Source organism: Oncorhynchus keta, chromosome 10 (genome assembly GCF_023373465.1).
Source record: "Oncorhynchus keta strain PuntledgeMale-10-30-2019 chromosome 10, Oket_V2, whole genome shotgun sequence".
In the NCBI taxonomy this organism is placed as follows: Eukaryota; Metazoa; Chordata; class Actinopteri; order Salmoniformes; family Salmonidae; genus Oncorhynchus; species Oncorhynchus keta.
The window spans coordinates 61,271,607-61,295,327 of NC_068430.1; the positions used below are offsets into that span (position 1 = coordinate 61,271,607).

The 23,721-nt window shown below is 42.4% G+C and overlaps 1 protein-coding gene across 2 annotated transcripts in view; it reads left to right on the forward strand.

The window, feature by feature from the left end:
• The first annotated feature begins 5,436 nt into the window (after window positions 1-5,436).
• The window catches only part of LOC118389127 (uncharacterized), a 35,432-nt gene continuing 17,147 nt past the window's right edge, over window positions 5,437-23,721 (forward strand). Inside the window, exons 1-9 of one of the 2 annotated variants that reach the window (XM_035778912.2) lie at window positions 5,437-6,276; window positions 12,535-12,653; window positions 15,496-15,610; window positions 15,874-15,951; window positions 16,888-17,003; window positions 22,200-22,353; window positions 22,614-22,750; window positions 22,853-22,946; window positions 23,249-23,323. In XM_035778912.2, the coding sequence (XP_035634805.1) occupies window positions 5,776-6,276; window positions 12,535-12,653; window positions 15,496-15,610; window positions 15,874-15,951; window positions 16,888-17,003; window positions 22,200-22,353; window positions 22,614-22,750; window positions 22,853-22,946; window positions 23,249-23,323 (1,389 nt within the window). In that variant the 5' untranslated portion in view covers window positions 5,437-5,775. The remainder of the gene's footprint in view (window positions 6,277-12,534; window positions 12,654-15,495; window positions 15,611-15,873; window positions 15,952-16,887; window positions 17,004-22,199; window positions 22,354-22,613; window positions 22,751-22,852; window positions 22,947-23,248; window positions 23,324-23,721) is intronic. The other variant, XM_052527434.1, reaches the window with a different exon arrangement.

Consider the following 23,721-nt stretch of genomic DNA (forward strand, 5'->3'; position numbering starts at 1 on the left):
ATGGTTACGCGGGAGGGTCATAAGGAGAGAAGTCTCTTCCTTATTGATTCTCCTGCGTTTCCCGTGGTGCTGGGCTTACCCTGGTTGGTCTGTCATGACCCCACTATTTCCTTCAACAGAGGGCTCTCAAGGGGTGGTCACGAGAGTGCTCAGGGAGGTGTGTGGGGGTTTCCATTAGTGCGACTACGGTGGAAAATCCAGACCAGGTCTCCACCGTGCGCATTCCCTCAGAATATGCCGATTTGGCTCTCGCCTTCTGTAAGAAGAGGGTGACTAAATTACCACCTCATCGACGGGGGGGTTGTGCAATAAATCTTCCCAGGAGTCATGTGCACTTCCCAGGAGTCATGTGTATCCTCTGTCACAGGAGGAGACGGTGGCTATGGAAACATATGTCTCTGAATCGCTGAGGCAGGGATACATTCGGCCCTTCACTTCACCTGCCTCCTCGAGTTTCTTTTTTGTGAAGAAGAAGGATGGCGGTCTGCTCCCGTGTATTGACCATCGAGGTATCAATCAGATCATTGTGAGGTACAGCTACCCGCTGCCTCTCATCGCCAGTGCAATCTAGTCAATGCACGGGGCGCACTTCTTCACAAAATTGGATCTCAGGAGCGCTGATGGCATTTAGTACCACCTCAGGGCACTATGAGTACCTCGTCATGCCGTACAGATTGATGAATGCTCCATCAGTCTTCCAGGCCTTTGTTGACGAGATTTTCCGGGACCTGCACGGGCAGGGTGTGTGTCAATGGTGTGTCGCAGGGTGCTTGGTTGACTGTTGGAGCATGACCTGTACGTCAAGGCTTCCTCCAACAGTCACGTCTTCTTCCTAGGGTACCACATTTCCACGTCAGGGGTGGAGATGGATAGTAACCGCATTTCAGCCATGCGTAATTGGACGACTCCCATTACGGTAAAGGAGGTGCAGCGGTTTCTAGGGTTTTCCAATTACTACCGGAGGATTATCCGGGGTTTTCGTCAGGTAGCATCTCCCATTACCTCACTGCTGAAGGGAGGACCGGTGCGGCTGCAGTGGTCGGCTGAGGCGGACAGGGCTTTTGGTCACCTGAAGGCTCTGTTTACCTTGGCTCCCGTGCTGACTCATTCGGATCCCATTTTTGGCGTTCATAGTGAAGGTGGACGCATCCGAGGCTGCGATAGGAGCCGTGCTCTCTCAGTGCTCGGGCACGCCACCGAAGCTCCGCCCCTGTGCTTTCTTTTCGAAGAAGCTCAGCCCGGCGGAGTGAAACTATGATGTGGGGGACCGGGAGCTGTTGGCTGTTGTCAAGGCTCTGAAGGCGTGGAGACATTGGCTTGAGGTGGCTGAACACCCTTTTCTCATCTGGACTGACCACCGCAATCTGGAGTACATCTGGGCGGCGAGGAGTCTGAACCCTCGGCAGGCAAGGTGGGCCATGTTCTTTACCTGTTTTGTTTTCACTCTATCCTACAGACCAGGTTCCCAGAACGCTAAGGCAGATGCACTGTGCCGGATGTATGACAAAGAGAAGCGGGCCATGGATCACTCTCCCATACTTCTGGCCTCTTGCTTGGTGGCACCGGTGGTGTGGGAGCTGGACGCGGACATCGAGCGGGCGTTACGCACAGAGTCCACTCCCCCCCAGTGTCCAGCTGGACGCCTGTACGTTCCGTCTACTGTCCGCGACCGTTTGATCTGTTGGGCCCATACGTCACCCTCCTCTGGTCATCCTGGCATCCGTCGGACGGTGCGTTGCCTTAGTGGGAAGTACTGGTGGCCCACCTTGGCCAAGGACGTGAGGGTTTATGTTTCCTCCTGCTCGGTGTGCGCCCAGTGCAAGGCTCCCAGGCACCTGCCCAGAGGGAAATTGCAACCCCTACCCGTTCCACAACGGCCGTGGTCGCACCTGTCGGTGGATTTCCTGACGGATCTTCCTCCCTCACAGGGCAATACCACGATCCTGGTCATTGTGGATCGGTTTCCTAAGTCCTGCCATCTCCTTCCTTTGCACGGTCTCCCTACGGCCCTACAGACTGCGGAGGCCCTGTTCACGCACGTCTCCCGGCACTACGGGGTGCCTGAGGACATAGTTTTCTGGAACGTCTGGCGGTCTCGGTTAGCTTCACCTCAGGTTTTCACTCCGAGAGTAATGGGCAGGTGGAGAGAGTAAACCAGGATGTGGGTAGGCTTCTGCGGTCATGTCAGGTCCGGCCGGGGGAGTGGGCGACGTTCATCCCCTGGGCAGAGATGGGCCAAAACTCACTCCGCCAATCCTCCATTAACCTCTCTCCTTTCCAGTGCGTACTGGGGTATCAGCCAGTTCTGGCACCTTGGCATCAGAGCCAGATCGAAGCTCTGGCAAAAAGTGAGTGCCGACCGCCAACGCTGCGAGGCCCCGGTGTTCACACCGGGGGACCGGGTCTGGCTCTCGACCTGAAACCTGCCCCTCCGCCTGCCCTGCCGGAAGCTGGGTCCGCGGTTTGTGGGGCCATTTAAAGTCCTGAGGAGACTGAACGAGGTATGCTACATGTTACAGCTTCCCCCAGATTATCGTATTAATCCCTTGTTCCAGGTGTCTCTCCTCAGGCCGGTGGTGGCTAGTCCACTCCAGGAATCTAAAGGTGCGGGAGGTTCCTCCGCCCCCTCTGGACATCGAAGGGCCCCGGCATATATGCTGTTGGAGCCATCCTGGACTGGAGGCGTTGGGCAAGGGTCCTTCAGTACCTCGTGGAGTGGGAGGGGTACGGTCTGGAGGAGAGATGCTCGGTGCCGGTGGAGGACGTCCGGGACCCTTCGATGCTCCGGGATTTCGAGATGTTCAGGACCAGTTTATTACTGCCCGCCCATTCCAAAACAGACTGCAACTCTTTGTTAAGATGCGTATATGGACACACATGCTTTGTTTAATGCCAGTGTCAGGTCATTGGTAAAAAATAAAAGAGTAGAGGGCCAAGAGAGCTACTGTGTGGTACACCACACTTTACATGTTTGACATTAGAGAATCTTCCATTAAAGAAAACCACAAGTTATATTAGATGGCTCTGAATCCAAGAAATGGCAGAGGTTGAAAAGCCATAAAACATACTATATGCTTTTTCAGCAACAGGTTATGGTCAATAAGATCAAAGTCTGCACTGAAATCTAACAGTACAGCTCCCACAATCTTCTTATCAATATCTTTCAACCATTTGTGTCAGTGCAGTACATGTCAAGTTCCATTCTCTATAAGCATGCTGATAGTCTCTATATACCAAAATTGCGCTCCACTGCACCTCTGGTGCGAATATGAGCTTGATTGTACCGTTGTTGCTCAGGTCCTATTGCAGGAAGCTAGGGGGTGAACAATAAGTTGGTCTGTGCAGACTATGTTGTCTCCTTCAATCTGAGAATACAAGGAGGAGTTTTGGAGTTGCACCTTTCAGTTCACATATAGCATTGCAGACATTGTGGACTATTTTTCAAACTGTCGGTTCACTTGCACCACAGAAATCTCCTGTTTCACAATGGGAGGTTCCAGATGACAAAAACCTCAATGGCAGCAGCATTTTCTTTGTGTATACGGAAACAGTCAGAAAAATTGATTTAATCAAAATCATTCAGTGGGTTGCTCCTGTCTATAACCACCCTTCTGTCTAGCCTTGGTGGTGCTCTTTGATCAACATCCATTAATCTGAAGTTAAACCTGCCTTTGGCCAGGTTTAATTTAAGCTTTCACTTAGATCTAGATTAATTCTAATCGTCCTTCTGGAAATTAGACTTTTCTAATTCTAGACTAGGACAAGTCTAAGACTATTTTAAACCATGTCTGAGAAATTTAATTTCAGTCAGTCTAGTTTAAAAGTAAAATTTATTATAGGATTAGGCTTAATCTGTGTCCGCGAAACCGCCCCATTGAGTTTGTTTTATGGTAGGATCAAGATGGTCAGATTTATATTTAGATACTGCATGTTGCAATTCATTCTGGAACATTTAATGTTTCATTAGCCTCATGGCAAAATGAAAATTCTAGTAACCCATGTTGGTAATAAGTGTTGCACGAAAACACAGGAGTATGTGACTGAACTCTTTGTTCTTCCTATCAGCTAAACAAGAGCTGTCAAGACATGGTAAGGGGATGAGCTATAGCCATAGGAATTTGAGGTCATGTAGCTACAGTACATAAGACTGTTCTTGGAACAGTAAATGGACAGGGCAGTTTCATGCCTTAAGTATTATTGGTCCTCATGGTGTTGACCCAAAGTCAATTGACTTCAGTTGAGCCTCGAGAGAAAGGGGGAATTGGGTGTAAGGGTAAAGTACAAACATGAGAAGTGTTCATTTGTGAGAGTGAGCAAGTTAGCATGGTGTAATGGTGTCGTGTTCATAAATCAAAGAGGGAATTTCCATGCATCTTGTACAAGCCAAATATGTGAACAGAGTATAGGATTACACAGTGAAATATATTTGAGAAAACAAAAATAATCTTCTTTCTACAAAAACTCAATCCGTCTTCATGAAACAAAAACAGGTATTTTCTCCTGATCCTATAAGAACAAACGACATTGTATAAGTCCCAGTCCACTAACAGTTTAAGCCTATGGCCTATAACATGGAAAAGACCTGTAAGGGATTGCCAGAGAAGTACAGAGGATGTTACAGTAGCCTGATGTAGTTTGACCCGTAGATAGGACACCTGGTTCAAATCAAGTGGAAGCCTGAGGCCTGAGTAAGCACAATGTGTTTCCTATGCGTGTCTGTAAATGTTTGGACTGTGAATGTGGAACTAGAACAAGAAGTAGAAAATTGCATTGGATTGTGTTACTCCTCAAAACAAACTCAGAGCGATTGTTATGAAAAAAAGTGTGAAAACGGTTAGAAAAGACAATTGATTCTTGAGGCATATTTGAGAACAAGCAAATACCCTCATCTTTTGTACTTGTGGAACAAACATTTGACAATTTGACCAGTTATGGAGAGAGATAAAGAGAGAGGGAGAAAAAGAGAGAGAGCAGACTACAGACGTGAGATCTAGAGGTGCTTCATGTTTGTTGTTCTTGTTAAAAGCATTACCTCATTGTCCAGCTGTGACTGAGTTGGCGAGAGCAGAATGAGAGAAAGTGGGAGCGAGTGAAAGAGCGGGCGAGCGAGAGAGAGCATTTACCCCTCTGTTACTCTATTCATATCTGAGCATGGAGCTTTTTGTTTGGGGAGGAAGTTTTTACAGCTCCAGTTTACAACACTCAGTCACTCTGACTCTGCCCAGCCCTTGACAGAAAGTGGTGACCTCACTCCTTTTTAATGAAACTTCCCCCCTCTCTTTCCCTTCCTATTTTTTTTCTAAGAGAGCAGCCAGGCAGCAAGCCAGACACTTCCCTTTTCACTCAGTTCTCTCTCTCTCTTCACTCAGCTCTCTCTATCTATCTGTCTCTCTCTCCCTCTCTCTCACTATTGGCTTGGTGGTTGCTCAGAAGAGGCACTCCTCCCTCCTCTGCTTCTCACATTGGTTTCCCCTGACATGACACAGGCTCAGTTGATAACTTAGAAACAGACAGGAGGGGACGTCCTATTGTGTGTCCTGTACTTGTCTTCTCTCCATGAGGTGCAAGGAGGCGGGAGGCTTTTTGAGTGAGTTTTTCTCCTGACAATTCTTTGGGGAAAAGAGCATTGTTCATTCGAGGATTCGTCTTGTTTTTCCTCTCATTCTGAACTTCTGATACTGGACTTTGCAGTAGATGAGGTGAGATATCTGTATTGTGTTGTGATTCTTGTCACAGTATGCCCATCTAGACTACACTGCAGAGCTATCAAAAACCATGTCTGAGGGTGTTGTCAGAAAAATCCAGCCCTTTACCATTGGGACCAGGCTGTCTGTCCCCTCTGAAGCCAAATGCCAGGAGATTGTGGATGTCTATCTGCCGAAGTCTGCTGCTCCGAACAAGTTGGAGCTGCAGAACAACCTACACGACCAAATGTCCCTTTACGTGGGCCAGTCCCAGGGATGGCCTGAGACTGGGAACTCGGAACTCCCACAAGTGGCCGCCCAGGTCTACGCTTCAACACCAGAGGGACATCAGGATGAGAGAGTGGAGGAGGACAGGAATTCTGTGTCCCCCACTGCATCCTCTAGGTCCATCAGGAAGATTGCTATTTGCAGGAATGCCGAGACAGTCCCCGACGTGTCCTTGTGTGACTCTGACCTGGCCACCTCAGTCAGTTCCACGCCGGAGACCATCCGAAGCAACAGTCTTCACCCAAAACCGCCATCCTTGAGAGTAGAGGATGACTTGGATAAGATGTCCAACTCTCAGTCTAAGGTAACCTTGGATTACAGTTGTTTTATTCTTTGTGTCTCACATGTTATTGAGTTAGGATAGGCTGCAAGCCAGCACCAACTCATTTACATTTCAAATCACTTGGTTCAAATCAACTGGCTTTATATGAAATATAATTGGTGAATGTCTCAGCCAGTGTTGTTATGGACATTTGTTTTGTTTCTGTTGGCCATTCTCAAGCTTTCTGAAAGCAAATTAATTGACTTGTTTACTTTAAAGAAAGTAAGTCCAGAGCCAAAAGGCAATAGGAGAATTGGGAATTAAATCCATAACCACAAAACCCAGTGTTAGTAATGTTTTGTTTTTCTCCCTCATTTCACATACTATGTAATGCTCTCATTAAGTAATTGTTTGTTTTCACATACTAATAATTACTGAATTTGCGTTACTGAGTAAGCTGAGTAACAACATCAATCTTTCAGTTTAATGCCTTCCACCCTGCAACACAAGACACTTTTTTGCATCTGTTACCAAAAGCAACATGATATAAACACCATAATGTACATTGTTCCAGCATGAAACCTCCACGCACGTGCACGCACACACACACACACACACACACACACACACACACACACACACACACACACACACACACACACACACACACACACACACACACACACACACACACACACACACACACACACACACACACACACACACACACACACACACAATGTGTGCACTATTACCTCAGTGTTGCATTATCCACACTGTACTCTCGAGCTATGAGATCATCAGCAGGCTTTCATTAAGCAAGGTAAAAGGCCACGTTTCGGATGAACTAGTTATTTCCACAGAATAAACGACTCCCAATTCCATAATTGAAGGGGCTGCGTCGTGAAAATAGCAATCAGGCACATTGCGTTGGTGGATATAATGATGCCAAACTGAAGTTGTACCTGTGATTAAGTGTTTCTCCAGATCCACAGCTGGCAAACGGGTTATTTCAAAATTTGCGATTGCCTTTCGGAATTTAAGGGGATCCCGATTGGATTTAATAGTGACACTGAACAACAATTTGCGGAAGAAGCATGCCAAAATAAGCTTACAGATAAAGAAGATAGTGTACTTAATATCACATACCATGTTAAGATGCATATGTTATGCACTCAGAAAGCATGACATACATTTGAAGTTAACAGGAAAATTAAGTTAAATATATATAGTTTTACAGATAACAATCCCATGGTTACAGTTTTCAATGCTGAGCATGCAACTAGCAAAATGACAGTGGGATGGGAAAAGGAACTGGAACAGCAAAAAGAGGAGCAATTATTTTGAGATGAGATCATGGTTTTGGCTCTCTTTCGCTCTTCATCTCGGCCCTGTGTAGGTGGGCTGGCTGAGTCACACAAAGCCTGCATTCTCTCATCGCTGTATTTAGTATACACATTCCATTTTCTTTCACCAGGATTGAGTATAGCTCTGGGGGTCCGTCTTTGGGCATCTGTCTGTACATTTCCCTGTTTCTTATGACAATGTCTACATCTCTTGAAGTTTTCAACTTTTCAAGTACCCAAGACTACACAGACACATTTTTTTTTGTTATAGCTTTGTGTATAGCCAAGCTATCCAAAGACTGCAGGGTATGTGCATTCAGTTTCGTGGTCTTTTGTAGCCTACCTGCGGCTTGAACTACCAAGGTATATGGAAATCTTGCAACATGGTGAAACCTGCGCAACAGTGCTTACAGTGATACGTTATTGTAAAACATTCTAAAAGCTCATATTCAAGCTTATCAACGCATCATAATGCATTAGAATTGCAAGTTTTAAGTAAACTGTTACCAAAATGTGTATTTCACTGCAGAAAATACAGTACATTACATTCCAGGAAAACAAACATCTGTCTAAGATGAAAACCAGGCAGGCCTAACAAGTTTCAGATTATTGTGGAGACTGTAGGGAACCAGCAGCAAGTTGCTCCATGATTTAGCTACACACGGCAATGATGTAAGAGGTCTCGGAAAGATAATATGCATCATTCAACGTTTTGCATGAGGTCATCAGTACAGAATGCATCGGCATGGCAAAGAGAGAACGGAGACAGACAAGGAAAAGGTTCCACAAGCTTAAAGGTTATGAAACCGCAAAGATGGAGTAGTGCTCTGCAGCTCGCAGAAAATTATTCATTGCAAAGTAGCAGAAGTAAATTAAATGAAATGAATGTATCGCCTGTAGTGATTTCACAGCTATGACAAAAAAATACATTATTTTCATATTTTTATGCTACAAATACTGACAACCATCTGTATAACGCATGACCTTGCTCATAGTGCAGTAAAGCACTTGTGATAACCATTCAAAGCACATCATGGGTACTTTTAACAGCACTTATAAATGAATAACAGCTACATTCCTAATACATTACACTACAACTCATGGATCCCTATAACAGCCTATGTACTGCAAATAATTAAATGACCATACAGAAATCCTTTGTAACGTATTACACATAGGTGGCTGGTATATACACCAAACAAAAATATAAACGCAACATGCTACTATTACTAAAATTTTACTGAGATCAAAAAAAGTTCATATAAGGACAGTCAATTTAAACAAATTAGTTAGGCCCTGATCTATGGATTTCATATCGTTGGGAATACAGACATGCATCTGTTGGTCACAGATACCTTAAGAAAAATGGTAGGGGCGTGGATCAGAAAACCAGTCAGTATCTGGTGTGACCTCCATTTGCCTCGTGCAGCGTGACACATCTCCTTTGCATAGAGTTGATAAGGCTGTTGATTGTGGCCTGTGGAATGTTGTCCCACTCCCTTTGAATGGCTGGGTGAAGTCGCTGGATATTGGCGGGAACTGGAACACACTATCTTACACATTGATCCAGAGCATCCCAAACATGTTCAATTTGTGATATGCCTGGTGAGTATGCGGGTCATGAAAAAACTGGGACATTTTCAGTTTCCATGAATTGTGTACAGATCCTTGCGACATGGGGCCGTGCATTATCATTTTTGCACCCCAGTATCTCTACTTGCACATCATCATCTGCAATTCTATCATTCCAGCATTAATGCCTCTATGACCTATTTATTGCCTTACCTTCCTACTCTGCTACATTTGTACACACTGTACATATATTTTTCTATTGTATTATTGACTGTATGTTTGTTTATGTGTAACTCTGTGTTGTTGATTTTGTCGCACTGATTTGCTTTATCTTGGCCAGGTCACAGTTGTAAAATATAACTTGTTCTCAACTGGCCTACCTGGTTAAAAATAGGTGACATAAAAAATAAATAAACAAAATCATGCTGAAATATGAGGTGACGGCAGCAGATGAATGGCACAATATTTCTGGGATATTTTATTTCAGCTCATGAAATATGGGACTTTACATGTAGTGTTTATATTTTGGTTCAGTGTATATATATATATATATATATATATATATATATATATATATATATACAGTGCCTTGCGAAAGTATTCGGCCCCCTTGAACTTTGCGACCTTTTGCCACATTTCAGGCTTCAAACATAAAGATATAAAACTGTATTTTTTTGTGAAGAATCAACAACAAGTTGAACGACATTTATTGGATATTTCAAACTTTTTTAACAAATCAAAAAAGGAAAAATTGGGCGTGCAAAATTATTCAGCCCCCTTAAGTTAATACTTTGTAGCGCCACCTTTTGCTGCGATTACAGCTTTAAGTCACTTGGGGTATGTCTCTATCAGTTTTGCACATCGAGAGACTGACATTTTTTCCCATTCCTCCTTGCAAAACAGCTCGAGCTCAGTGAGGTTGGGTGGAGAGCATTTGTGAACAGCAGTTTTCAGTTCTTTCCACAGATTCTCGATTGGATTCATGTCTGGACTTTGACTTGGCCATTCTAACACCTGGATATGTTTATTTTTGAACCATTCCATTGTAGACTTTGCTTTATGTTTTGGATCATTGTCTTGTTGGAAGACAAATCTCCGTCCCAGTCTCAGGTGTTTTGCAGACTCCATCAGGTTTTCTTCCAGAATGGTCCTGTATTTGGCTCCATCCATCTTCCCATCAATTTTAACCATCTTCCCTGTCCCTGCTGAAGAAAAGCAGGCCCAAACCATGATGCTGCCACCACCATGTTTGACAGTGGGGATTGTGTGTTCAGGGTGTTGCTTTTACGCCAAACATAATGTTTTGCATTGTTGCCAAAAAGTTCAATTTTGGTTTCATCTGACCAGAGCACCTTCTTCCACATGTTTGGTGTGTCTCCCAGGTGGCTTGTGGCAAACTTTAAACAACGCTTTTTATGGATATCTTTAAGAAATGGCTTTCTTCTTGCCACTCTTCCATAAAGGCCAGATTTATGCAATATACTCAGCTGTAGATCTCTGCAGTTCATCCAGAGTGATCATGGTCCTCTTGGCTGCATCTCTGATCAGTCTTCTCCTTGTATGAGCTGAAAGTTTAGAGGGACGGCCAGGTCTTGGTAGATTTGCAGTGGTCTGATACTCCTTCCATTTCAATATTATCGCTTGCACAGTGCTCCTTGGGATGTTTAAAGCTTGGGAAATCTTTTTGTATCCAAATCCGGCTTTAAACTTCTTCACAACAGTATCTCGGACCTGCCTGGTGTGTTCCTTGTTCTTCATGATGCTCTCTGCGCTTTTAACGGACCTCTGAGACTATCACAGTGCAGGTGCATTTATACGGAGACTTGATTAGACACAGGTGGATTGTATTTATCATCATTAGTCATTTAGGTCAACATTGGATCATTCAGAGATCCTCACTGAACTTCTGGAGAGAGTTTGCTGCACTGAAAGTAAAGGGGCTGAATAATTTTGCACGTCCAATTTTTCAGTTTTTGATTTGTTAAAAAAGTTTGAAATATCCACTAAATGTCGTTCCACTTCATGATTGTGTCCCACTTGTTGTTGATTCTTCACAAAAATATACAGTTTTATATCTTTATGTTTGAAGCCTGAAATGTGGCAAAAGGTCGCAAAGTTCAAGGGGGCCGAATACTTTCGCAAGGCACTCTATATAGTTGAAGTCGGAAGTTTAAATACACCTTAGCCAAATACATTTAAACTCAGTTTTTCACAATTCCTGACACAGTTAACATTTTCTGTTTTAGGTCAGGAAAATGTTGGAATTATAGTAGAGAAAATTATTTATTTCAGCTTTTATATCTTTCATCACATTCCCAGTGGGTCAGAAGTTTACATACACTCAATTAGTATTTGGTAGCATTGCCTTTAAATTGCTTAACTTGGGCCAAATGTTTCGAGTAGCCTTCCACAAGCTTCCCACAATAAGATGGGTGAATTTTGGCCCATTCCTCCTGACAGAGCTGGTGTAACTGAGTCAGGTTTGTAGGCTTCCTTGCTTGCACACACTTTTTCAGTTCGGCCCACAAATTTTCTATAATATTTTTTTTATGGCGGTTTAGGAGCAGTGGCTTCTTCCTTGTCGAGTGGCCTTTCAGGTCATGTCGATATAGGACTTGTTTTCCTGTGGATAAAGATACTTATGTAACCGTTTCCTCCAGTATCTTCACAAGGTCCTTTGCTGTTGTTCTGGGATTGATTTGCACTTTGATTTGCACAAAGTATGTTCATCTCTAGGAGACAGAACGCGTCTCCTTCCTGAGCGGTATGATGGCTGCGTGGTTTATTCTTGCGTACTATTGTTTGTACAGATGAACGTGGTACCTTCAGGCATATGGAAATTGCTTCCAAGGGTGAACCAGACTTGTGGAGGTCTACAATTTATTTTCTTGGCTGAAATCTTTTGATTTCCCATGATTTTCCCATGATGTCAAGCAAACTGAGTTTTAAGGTAGGCCTTGAAATACATACAAAGGTACACCTCCAAGTGACTCAAATTATGTCAATTAGAATCAGAATCTTCTAAAGCCATGACATCATGTTCTGGAATTTTCCAAGCTGTTTAAAGGCACAGTCAACTTAGTGTATGTAAACTTCTGACCCACTGGAATTGTAATATAGTGAATTATAAGTGAAATAATCTGTCTGTAAACAATTGTTGGAAAAAATGACTTGTGTCATGCACAAAGTAGATGTCCTAACCGACTTGCCAAAAGTATAGTTTGTTAACAAGAAATTTGTGGAGTGGTTGAAAAACGAGTTTTAATGACTCCAACCTAAGTGTATGTAAACTTCCGACTTCAACTGTACATGCCCTCAAGTGTCAGAACCATGCATTGAGTATACTGGTTCACAGGTTCTTCCTTTATAATGACCTCTATAGGATGGACATCAGTACGAGACGCTTGACGTGGAGACCGACCACAAGGGAGAGAAGAGGAAGAGACTGCAACAGATAGAAGGCAACAAAGTCCCTTCCCGAGAAAACACAGTTAACCAAACGTAGGTCCCATTTTTGACTGAGCAAGATATATCAGTAACACCTTACATTGATTTAAAAAATAAACAGTAAGAAACAACAGGCCCCTAAACTTTGATATATGCATGATAAATCATGGCCACTCGTGATTTATTATAGTTTTTTTTATTTCTCTATGACTAAATCAAATCACATTTTATTTGTCACATCCGCCGAGTACAACAGGGATAGATAGACCTTACAGTGAAACACTTTCAAGCCCTTAACCAACAATGCAGTTGTTGGTTAAGGGCTTGTAGAAAAAAAGTGTTTAGAAAGTATTCACTAAAATAAACTGAAGTGAAAAATTGAAAAATAACAAATAATTAAGGATCAACAATAAAATAAAAGCAGCAAGGCTATATATAGGGGGTACCGGTACTGAGTCAATGTGGAGGCTATATATAGGGGGTACCGGTACTGAGTCAATGCGGAGGCTATATATAGGGGGTACCGGTACTGAGTCAATGTGGAGGCTATATATAGGGGGGACCGGTACTGAGTCAATATGGAGGCTATATATAGGGGGTACCGGTACTGAGTCAATGTGGAGGCTATATATAGGGGGTAACGGTACTGCGTCAATGTGCGGGGGCGCCGGTTAGTTTAGGTAATTGAGGTAATACGTACAGTACATGTAGGTAGAGGTAAAGTGACTATGCATGGATAATAAACAGAGAGTAGAAGCAGGATAAAAATGGGGGTGGGAGGGACAAAGCAAATGGTTTTGGTAGCCATTTGATTAGCTGTTCAGAAGTCTTATGGCTTGGAGGTAGAAGCTTTTAAGAATCCTTTTGGACCTAGAAGTGGCACTCCGGTACCACTTGCCATGCGGTAGCAGAGAGGACAGTCTATGACTAGGGTGACTGGAGTCGTTGGCAATTTTTTGGCCTTCCTTTGACTCCACCTGGTATAGAGGTCCTGGATGGCAGGAAGCTTGGCCCCAGTGATGTACTGGGCAGCACGCACTACCCTCTGTGGTGCTTGTGGTTGGAGGCCGAGCAGTTGCCATACCAGGCGGTGATGCAACCATTCAGGATGCTCTCAATAGTGCAGCTGTATAACTTTTTGAGGATCTGAGGACCCATCATTTCAGTCTCCTGAGGGGGAATATGCATTGTCGTGCCCTCTTCATGACTGTCTTGTTATGTTTGGGCCATGATAGTTTGTTGGTGATCTGGACACCAAGAAACTTGAAGCTCTCAACCCTGCTCAACTACAGCCCCAGCGATGAGAATGGTGTCGTGCTTGGTCCTCTTTTTCCTGTAGTCCACAATCATCTCCTTTGTCTTGATCAAGGTTGAGGGAGAGGTTGTTATCCTGGCACCACACTGCCAGGTCTCTGACTTCCTCCCTATAGGCTGTCTCATTGTTGTCTGTGATCAGGCCTACAGCTGTTGATTCGTCAGCAAACTTAATGATGCTGCTTGGGCATGGAGTCATGGGTGAACAGGGAGTACAGGAGGGGACTGAACATGCACCCCTGAGGGGCCCCCCGTGTTGATGATCAGCGTGGCAGATATGTTGTTGCCTACCCTTACCACCTGAGGGTGGCCCATCAGAATGTTCATGATCCAGTTGCAGAGGGAGGTGTTTATTCCCAGGGTCCTTAGCTTAGAGATGATCTTAGAGGGCGCTAGTGTGTTGAATGCTAAGCTATAGTCAATGAATAGCATTCTCACATAGGTGTTCCTTTTCTCCAGGTATGAAAGGGCAGTATGGAGTGCAATAGAGATTGCATCATCTGTGGATCTGTTGCGTCGGTATGCAAATTGGAGTGGGGTCTAGGGTTTCTGGGATTATTTTAATTGTACCTTTATTTAACTAGGCAAGTCAGTTAAGAACAAATTCTTATTTTCAATGACGGCCTAGCAACAGTGGGTTAACTGCCTATTCAGGGGCAGAACGACAGATTTGTACCTTGCCAGCTCGGGGGTTTGAACTTGCAACCTTCCGGTTACTAGTCCAATGCTCTAACCACTAGTCTACCCTGGTGTTGATGTGAGCCATGACCAGATTTCGAAGAACTTCATGGCTACAGACGTGAGTGCTACGGGTCGGTAGTAATTTAGGCAGGTTACCTTGGTGTTCTTGGGTACAGGGACTATGGTGGTCTGCTTGAAACATGTTGGTATTACAGACTCGGTCAGGGACAGGTTGAAAATGTCAGGGAAGACACTTGCCAGTTGGTCAGCGCATGCTTAGTGTACACATCTTGGTAATCCGTCTGGCCCTGCGGTCTTGTAAGTGTTGACCTGTTTAAAGGTCTTACTCACATCGGCTGTGGAGAGTGTGATCACACAGTCGTCCGGAACAGCTGATGCTCTCATGCATGCTTCAGTGTTGCTTACTTTGAAGTGAGCATAGTGATTTAGCTTGTCTGGTAGGCTTGTGTTACTGGGCAGCTCGCGGCTGTGCTTCCCTTTGTTGTCCATAATAGTGTGCAAGCCCTGCCACACCTGACGAGCGTCGGAGCCGGTGTTGTAGATTCAATCTTAGTCTTGTATTGACGCTTTGCCTGTTTTATGGTTCATCAGAGGGCATACCGGGATTTCTTATAAGCATCTAGGTTAAAGTCCCACTCCTTGACTAGGCTACATATACTTTGTCCTTGGTGCTATGGATGTATATTTGTTATGGCTACCGTTAACATGTTGTTTTCCTAGCTACTACTATGTAACTACAGCTTTCCATGTAAAGGAACATTACTTGGTCTGACTTAAATGATTCTGCATCCATCTTGGATTTCAAGTCATATCTGGGAATTTGACCCCCATGGGATCCCATTGCCAAAGCACTGAACTAGATACTGTATCTCTTTGGTAGCTGCCTGAGGTTCCAGTCACTGTTAAGAAACTATCACCAAGACCTCAAACTGGCTCTGGACGTCTCCTCCTTCTACCAACAGGCTGACAACATCATCTGCACCATCAACAGGAAGGTAAAAAGGCAGAATAGGAATTTGCACAAGAGTCCTATTTTGCACCAGTGATCCTTTAAAGGTACAACCTGCAATATTTACATGCTGTTAAATGTTTATTTCAATTGATTGAAAAATATATGCTCCATGAGCTTAGTACAACTGTCCCCATCATAACCCCAATAAAGGGTCCCAAAGCTCTCCAAAGTATCATTGTTTTGTAACTACACGTTATTACACTTATTATCATAAGATTGACTCTATATTATTTTTGTGTTTGGTAGAGAAGCGTCCTGACTGGATCTGATAACCAGGGGAGCTGCGGTCAGACAGAGATCTACAATATTGCCAGCCAAATCACGGTGAGTGGCACGTGGGGGAAAATGTAGCTCAAAATAATGAATACATTTATGGTGAAACGCAGTAACGCGTCATTCATACATCAGGGTTGTGTTCAATTCCATTTCAAGTGAAATACTAGTGATTTAAAAAAAATAGAAAATTGAAAATATAACCAACAAAAATATGAATTGAATGTCACTGTTTCACTGAATTTAAAAGAAATGCACTACAACTGTATTGGCAGATGCTCAGTACTCAAGCCTACTAAGTAGAGAGAAACACAGAGACACTATCTTAAGACAGTGAAACATAACACCACCAGACTATTCCTTCCTAGACCTTCTCTGGATCTTTTTGGGGTGTTTTCCCCTTAAGAAGCCTTCTATGATGTGATGCTATACTGTGAGACTTATATTTCCCTCACTAACTTTAAACATTAGCTATCTGAGCAGCTAACCGATCGCTGCAGCTGTACATAGCCCATCTGTAAATAGCCCACCCAATCTACTTACCTCATCCCCATATTGTTTTTATTTACTTTTCTGCTCTTTTGCACACCAGTATTTCTACTTGCACATCATCATCTGCTCATCTATCACTCCATAGTTAATTTGCTAAAATGTAATTACTCCGCTACTATTGCCTATTTATTGCCTTACCTCCTCACGCCATTTTCACACACATTTCCATGTGTAACTCTGTGTTGATGTTTGTGTCGCACTGCTTTGCTTTATCTTGGCCAGGTCGCAGTTGTAAATGAGAACTTGTTCTCAACTAGCATACCTGGTTAAATAAAGGTGAAATAAAATAAAAAATACTTCTGTGTTCCATCTAACCATACCCTTCCATTTTAGAGCGTGGGTCGTTTTCCAAGACTGTAAATCAACACCAAATGAATTGTGTCACTTCCTTCCTTCCACTGCTCCCATCCCCTCCCTCGACCACGCTCTCTCCAGATGCTGAACGAGACTGTTTCACGCCTTTCGGACCTCCACCCTACCCTGGCTGCCAGAGTGACACGGAAGCAGGCTGAGGTGCAGGAGAGTTGGGGCCTTCTCCAGGAGAGTAGCGGGTAAATATGGGTCCTGAAAACTCATATTGTTTCTTTGTCTGTGTCTCTAATGCAGCGTTTCCCAATATCGGTCCTCGGGACCCCAAGGTGTGCACGTTTTGGTTTCTGGCCTTACACTACACAGCTGATTAAAATGATCAAAGGTTGATGATTAGTTGATTATTTGAATCAGCAGTGAAGTGATTGGGCAAAAAACAAAATGTGCACCCTTTGTGGTACCGAAGACCAAGTTTGGGAAACCCTGCTCTAATGGCACCCTATTCCCTATATACTGTAGTTCATTACTTTTGACCAAGGCCCATGCGACTCTGGTCAAAAGTGGTGATATATATTATGTCAATATTTGCTATAAATGTAAGATCAATGTTTACAACATTCACACATGGTTCCCGTTTGGTTGGAGAATTTGTATTTTTTATTTTTTTATTTGACCTTTATTTAACAAGGCAAGTCAGTTAAGAACAAATTCTTATTTTCAATGACTGCCTAGGAACAGAATGCCGATTGTAACATCATAACTCCTGAAACACCTGATTTAACTGTGACAGGGCTGGCCGATGCCCTTCACATAAAAAAGGTTTTACTAAAAGAACGGGAACGGTTTCTTCCAAATTTTGATATTTATTTTCAATAAATATATAAATACAAAATGGTAAAAACATGGACTAAAAGATAAGCCCAAGAATAAAATAATAATCTTCACTGGTCTATCCTTGCTTACCTCTCTTCCCCACTGGCACTCTCACACAAACATTTACACATCTGTAGCTCGTTAACTCATTTATTGGGAGGGGCCTACAATTACCTCTTTAGCCAATACCTATTCAGACACAAACACTCAATTATTACACACTTCACTGGTTTAGGTGAAATGGTGGAATGAGATCTATGATATGAGTAATGTATGTTGAGCAGGAATCTGGAATACAATTAACATAGAAATAAACACTCACAAATACTATTTCAATTAGGGGCAAGGTTCAAATGTTCAAGTGAGGATGTGTTTGCATCACTCAACTCTATTGAAGACTGTGTATATTTCCCTCCTGAAACCACAGTCTGAGAACCAGGGTGCTTACCTGTAGTCTATTTTCAGTGGTGGAAAAAGTACTTGTCATACTTGAGTAAAAGTAAAGATGTCTTAATGGAACATTACTCAAGTAAAAGTGAAAGTCCCCCAGTAAAATACTACTTGAGTAAAACTCAAAGTAATTGGTTTTAAGTATCAAAAGTAAATGTAATTGATAAAATATACTTATCTATCAAAAGTAAAGGGAAAAAAATACATAATTTCAAATTCCTTTATATTAAGCAAACCAGACGGCACAATTTACATGTTTTATTTCATTTACTTACGGATAGCCAGGGGACACACTCCAACACTCCAACATAATTTACAAACAAAACATTTGTGTTTTGTGAGTTCGACAGATCAGAGGCAGTAGAGACTACCAGGGATATTCCTGTCCAGCTAATCATTCAAAATGTAACAAGCACTTATGGGTGTCAGGGAAAATGTATGGAGTAAAAAGTGCATTATTTTCTTTAGGAATGTAGTGTAGTTACCCAAAAATGTATTTTTAATGTTTACTTAAGTACACCATTGCTATTTTTCCCTCCATAAAACCGTTTACATTTGGTAGTGCTGAATAAAGTCATCAATGGAGGTCACCAATAACTGAGTTAGCGAGCCATTGCTACAGTATAATGACACAAAACGGGCAGCCCTTTTGACCCAACCCACATGTCGACTCTGAACTTTTCAACATGTTGATAAACATCACTTAACAGTTTACGTCAGGATGAACTCATGGAAAATGTATTGCAGATGAAAAGGTTTGATGTTTACAATTGGATTAATGGGAAACATACTCGGTGAATAAGATGATGTATTGTTTCCCTACTAACACTCTTGTTGTGTAACTAACAAGACATTCTGGCATTAGAGCCAATGTCCTAATGGCAACTGAAGCCGACATTGAAATGATCCTTGCCCTAATAAGCCATAGTCTGAGTTTCACTCCCAGCAAATGCAGTCCAGATAATCGCCATGGAATCAATTTGGGGTAATTCATTCGGGGGAATTCTCTTTGTATTATGCAATGCTCTAACTTTAAGCATGACGCGGATTTCGCAAGCCCCTGTGTAAAAGTGTTCTTTGTAGGAGCTGGAGCGACAAGTGTATGCCAAAATTAGATATGGATGAATATAGAGAAAGACATTTTGGGGGGAGATTATACTATACGATAAACCTGCTCCTAATTTCTTTAGCAGATGTGTGCAGAGTGCCTCATAAGTATGGTATGGCCTAGTAACCAGGGATACAAACGGATGTAGCTTATAAAGCTTATTGAACAGAAGTATACTGGTCAGTTACCATGTTAGTCATTCAACTGTGGGTTTAATGCACTTCTGCATTTAAAGTTACATTTTGGAAGTTTAATTACAAATGTTCTAGCTCAGATTTTGGATTTAAACTGAGGCATATTTCTTAACATATTTCTGAACACATTTTTCTTAACACATTGAACCATAGAATCCTAAGTTTTAGGGTATTAAACTTTTGAAATATAAACAAATTACTATTTTTGTTGTAAGGGCGGCAATGGGCTCTCTTCTGTCAAAACTGGATATAGGTTTCCTTAACGGGTGCCAATGAGAAAGAACGTTTGAATTAAAGACAACCGACAAGACACGACATACACAGTGTTCCTTTTTGATGGCGAGACTTCTGACTCCTCCCAGCTGTTCACTCTCTGTTTGATAGTTTATTTCTAAAACAAAAGCCCTTTCCTGAAACCATGACCTCACCCTTTCAGAGGGGGGTGACATCATTACTTTGTACCCCTGCCAGCCCCAGTCAGTCACTCCAAGGACAAAGCCTTCTGTCTGTTCAGATTGTCATGGTTGCATAACATGTTGTTAGCTAATTCAGCATATCTGGTGGATCCAGTCAGTGTTGTTCATCCTTGGATTTCTGAGTCATGTGACACGTCTCCAAGCAGAAGTGCTCTAGACATGTTGAGGAGTGCTCAAACTTGTGGGTATGACTCAAAAACCCTAAAGAATACACAGTAAAACTGACACAGGCATCCGCAGCTGCTACAAATGATCCACTTTGGACATATTGTCTCTGATGCATGACAATAGGTGCTAAGCCTTGGTTAAGTGGTATCACTCCCATCGCTAGGTACCACGGCCCTGGAGACCAGAGTTAAATCTTTGTGTCCACCCTTCTGACCTCTCCCCCACATCGATCTACCCCTTGGTTTCCAATCTGCCTACATAAAAAGCACTAAATACAGTATGTGTTTTATTTTAACACTCCACACCACAATGCTTTTTTCTCATCTTGTTTGTGGTGCTGGAAATAAATGCCTCAAGAAAGATAATTTCCCTAGTATATCACTGGGGTGTACACACCAATGTTTGCTGTGGAGAATGAGCATAATATTGTTCATTGTAAAACACTACTCCCGGACACACGATTACCTCTTGCATTATTATTATTATTATTATTATTATTATTATTATTGTTGTCGTCAACGTTTCGGACGGTGACTTTTCTCAAGACAATTTTGAGTCAGGTCTCTAACCGAAACAACAGCAAAAACAACGTGCAGAGGTAAATCGCACACTACCTTTCAAAAGTTTTTGAACACCTACTCATTCAAGGGTTTTTCTTTATTTAGACTATTTTCTACATTGTATAATAATCATGTAGTAACCAAAAAAAGTGTTAAACAAATCAAAATATATTTTATAATGGAGATTCTTCAAATAGCCACCCTTTCCCTTTGGTTGAGGTCGGGTGATTGTGGAGGACAGGTCATCTGATGCAGCACTCCATCACACTCCTCCTTGGTAAAATAGCCCTTACACAGCCTGGGGGTGGGTTGGGTCATTGTCCAGTTGAAAAACAAATGATAGTCCCACTAAGCCCAAACCAGATGGGATATCGCTGCAGAATGCTGTGGTAGCCATGCTGGTTAAGTGTGCCTTGAATTCTAAATAAATCACAGTGTCACGAGCAAAGCACCTCCACATCATAAAACCTCCTCCTCCATGCTTTACAGTGGGAAACATACATGAGAGATCATCCGTTCACCGACACCACGTCTCACAAAGACACGGCGGTTGGAACCAAAAATCTCCAATTTGGACTCCAGACCAAAGGACAACTTTCCAGCCGTCTAATGTCCGTTGCTCGTGTCTCTTGGCCCAAGCAAATCTCTTCTTCTTATTGGTGTGCTTTAGTAGTGGTTTCTTTGCAGCAATTCAACAATAATGGCCTGATTCACAAAGCCTGATTCACACAGATGTGCCTGTTACTTGAACTCTGAATTTATTTCTGAGGCTGGTAATTCTAATGAACTTATCCTCTGCAGCAGAAGTAACTCGGAGTCTTCCATTCCTGTGGCGGACCTCATCAGAGCCAGTTTCATCATAGCGCTTAATGGGCTTTGCAACTGCACTTGAAGAAACTTTCAAAGTTCTTGAAATGTTCCGTGTTGACTGACCTTCATATCTTAAAGTAATGATGGACTGTCGTTTCTCTTTGATATTTGAGCTGTTCTTGCCATAATATGGACTTGGTCTTTTACAAAATAAGACCATCTTCTGTATACCCCCCCTACCATGTCACAACACAACTGATTGGCTCAAACACATTAAGAAGGAAAGACATTTCTCAAATTAACTTTTAAGAAGGCACACCTGTTAATTGAAATGCATTCCAGGTGACTACCTCATGAAGCTAGTTGAGAGAATGCCAAGAGTGTGCAAAGCTGTCATCAAGGCAAATGTTGGCTATTTGAAGAACCTCAAATATAAAATATTTGTTGATTTGTTTAACACTTTGGTTACTTCATGTTTCCATATATGTTATTTAATAATGTTGATGTCTTCACTATTATTCTACAATGTAGAAAGTAATAAAAATAAAGAAAATCCCTTGAATGAGAGTGTGTTCTAAAACTTTTGACCGGTAGTGTATGTGCTGGATTGGTCTTTTACAGTGAGTTTGTTCTTGCTTTATCATGATTTTGGCCCATTCACTCACATGAACCATTCTATTTCATCACCAACGAAACTAGCACTGAGTGTCAACTGACCTTACGGATGTGGTAGGGTAGGGTCACTATCATTGATAGAACCAGTGTTACAATAAGTAACCCATAATGTTTTGCCATGCAGGAGCGAGTGGCCAGATTTGCCCACCACCCTTGCCATAGACGTCTCCTGTGATGAACCTGGCCCACTGAGTCCAACCAGAGATACGGAACATGAGGCCCAGAGGATCATAGGAAAGGACTTCAAAGAGGAACAGAACCCTCTCAAAGGGTTCGAGGTCAGCAGATCCATTTTTCAAATAACTAGGAAATTCTTGTTAAAAGTAGTTTAGTAGATAGTTCACCCAAATTACAAATAACTTTTAAGGAGTCGATTAAAAACTAATAGGTCATTTTGTAATATGGGGTGTAATTTGGGTGAACTGTTATGAAAAGAGGAACTCATCAGAATAGGTGGTACTTGATACCTCTGTAAAATAGTAGAATTACTCTAATTATATGACCTACTAATGACCTGTGTAATTTCCTTTTCTTTTAGAACATGAAAGACTGTGGGGTCCCCAGGAAGCTGACTGTTAGTCAAGTTGAAGAACAGCCTTCCAAAAGCTATGCCCGAGTCTCCTGTGACACCACCAGCAATGACTTGACTGGAAGACTGTGTGTGGAGGGGCAAAGGTATAGACTTCCATCAGCTTCTTGTTTTTTGAAACCAGATGAAATTGTTGATGACACTTTAAGCAGACCATTAAGTTAACGTAACGTTTTCTTGCTTTGCAGAAAGGACCAGACAACCCATTTGAACACTTGTTTTCCAGGTTGCCAATCAGAACTTGGTATTCAGTTGCAAAATTCTACCACATCTGCTGATAAGGTAGCTATGGACTGATTTCGGGTGTTTCTTGTGGTCTGCTACAACAGTACTAATACTTTAGAGTAAAAATCCAATGGCAATGTCCACGTGATAAACAGGGTGTGTTGATTTTACAGTTAAAGGTTGTAAACATCGAGAGTGAACCCCCAGTGTACTGTACTTTTCCTTTATTCATTATTGATTGAATTTGGGCCTGGATGCATCCCACTGGGTTAACCAAACGTCACTTCCTCCTCTTGTTCTATCTCTTCCTCTCCTGTTTCCTCATTTCCTCTTCCTTTCCTGTTTCTTAATGGTTGAAGACTCTGTCATGGCTGAAAGACAACCTTGCTATGTCAACCCCCAGCCACCGCAGAGCCAGTCTGAGTGGTCCAGAGGTGATTAAAAACCTGTCAGCTGATATTTACCCGAACACGATCTGCTTCGACATGTCCAAGTACATTTTGTAGCTTTTCATTGCATAATATTCAGTCCTTGGTACTTAATGGTACTTATCGGATTCAGAAAGATTTACATTGGGCAATATATACTGAACAAAAATATAAATGTAAAGTGTTGGACTCATGTTTCATGAGTTGAAATAAAAGATCCCAGAATATTTCCATTTGCACAAAAAACGTATTTCTCAATTTTGGGCACAAACTTGTTTACATCCATGTTAGTGAGCATTTCTCCTTTGCCAAGATAATCATTCCACCTGACAGGTGTGGCATATCAAAAAGCTGATTAAACAGCATGATCATTACATAGGTCCACATTGATGTATGGACAATAG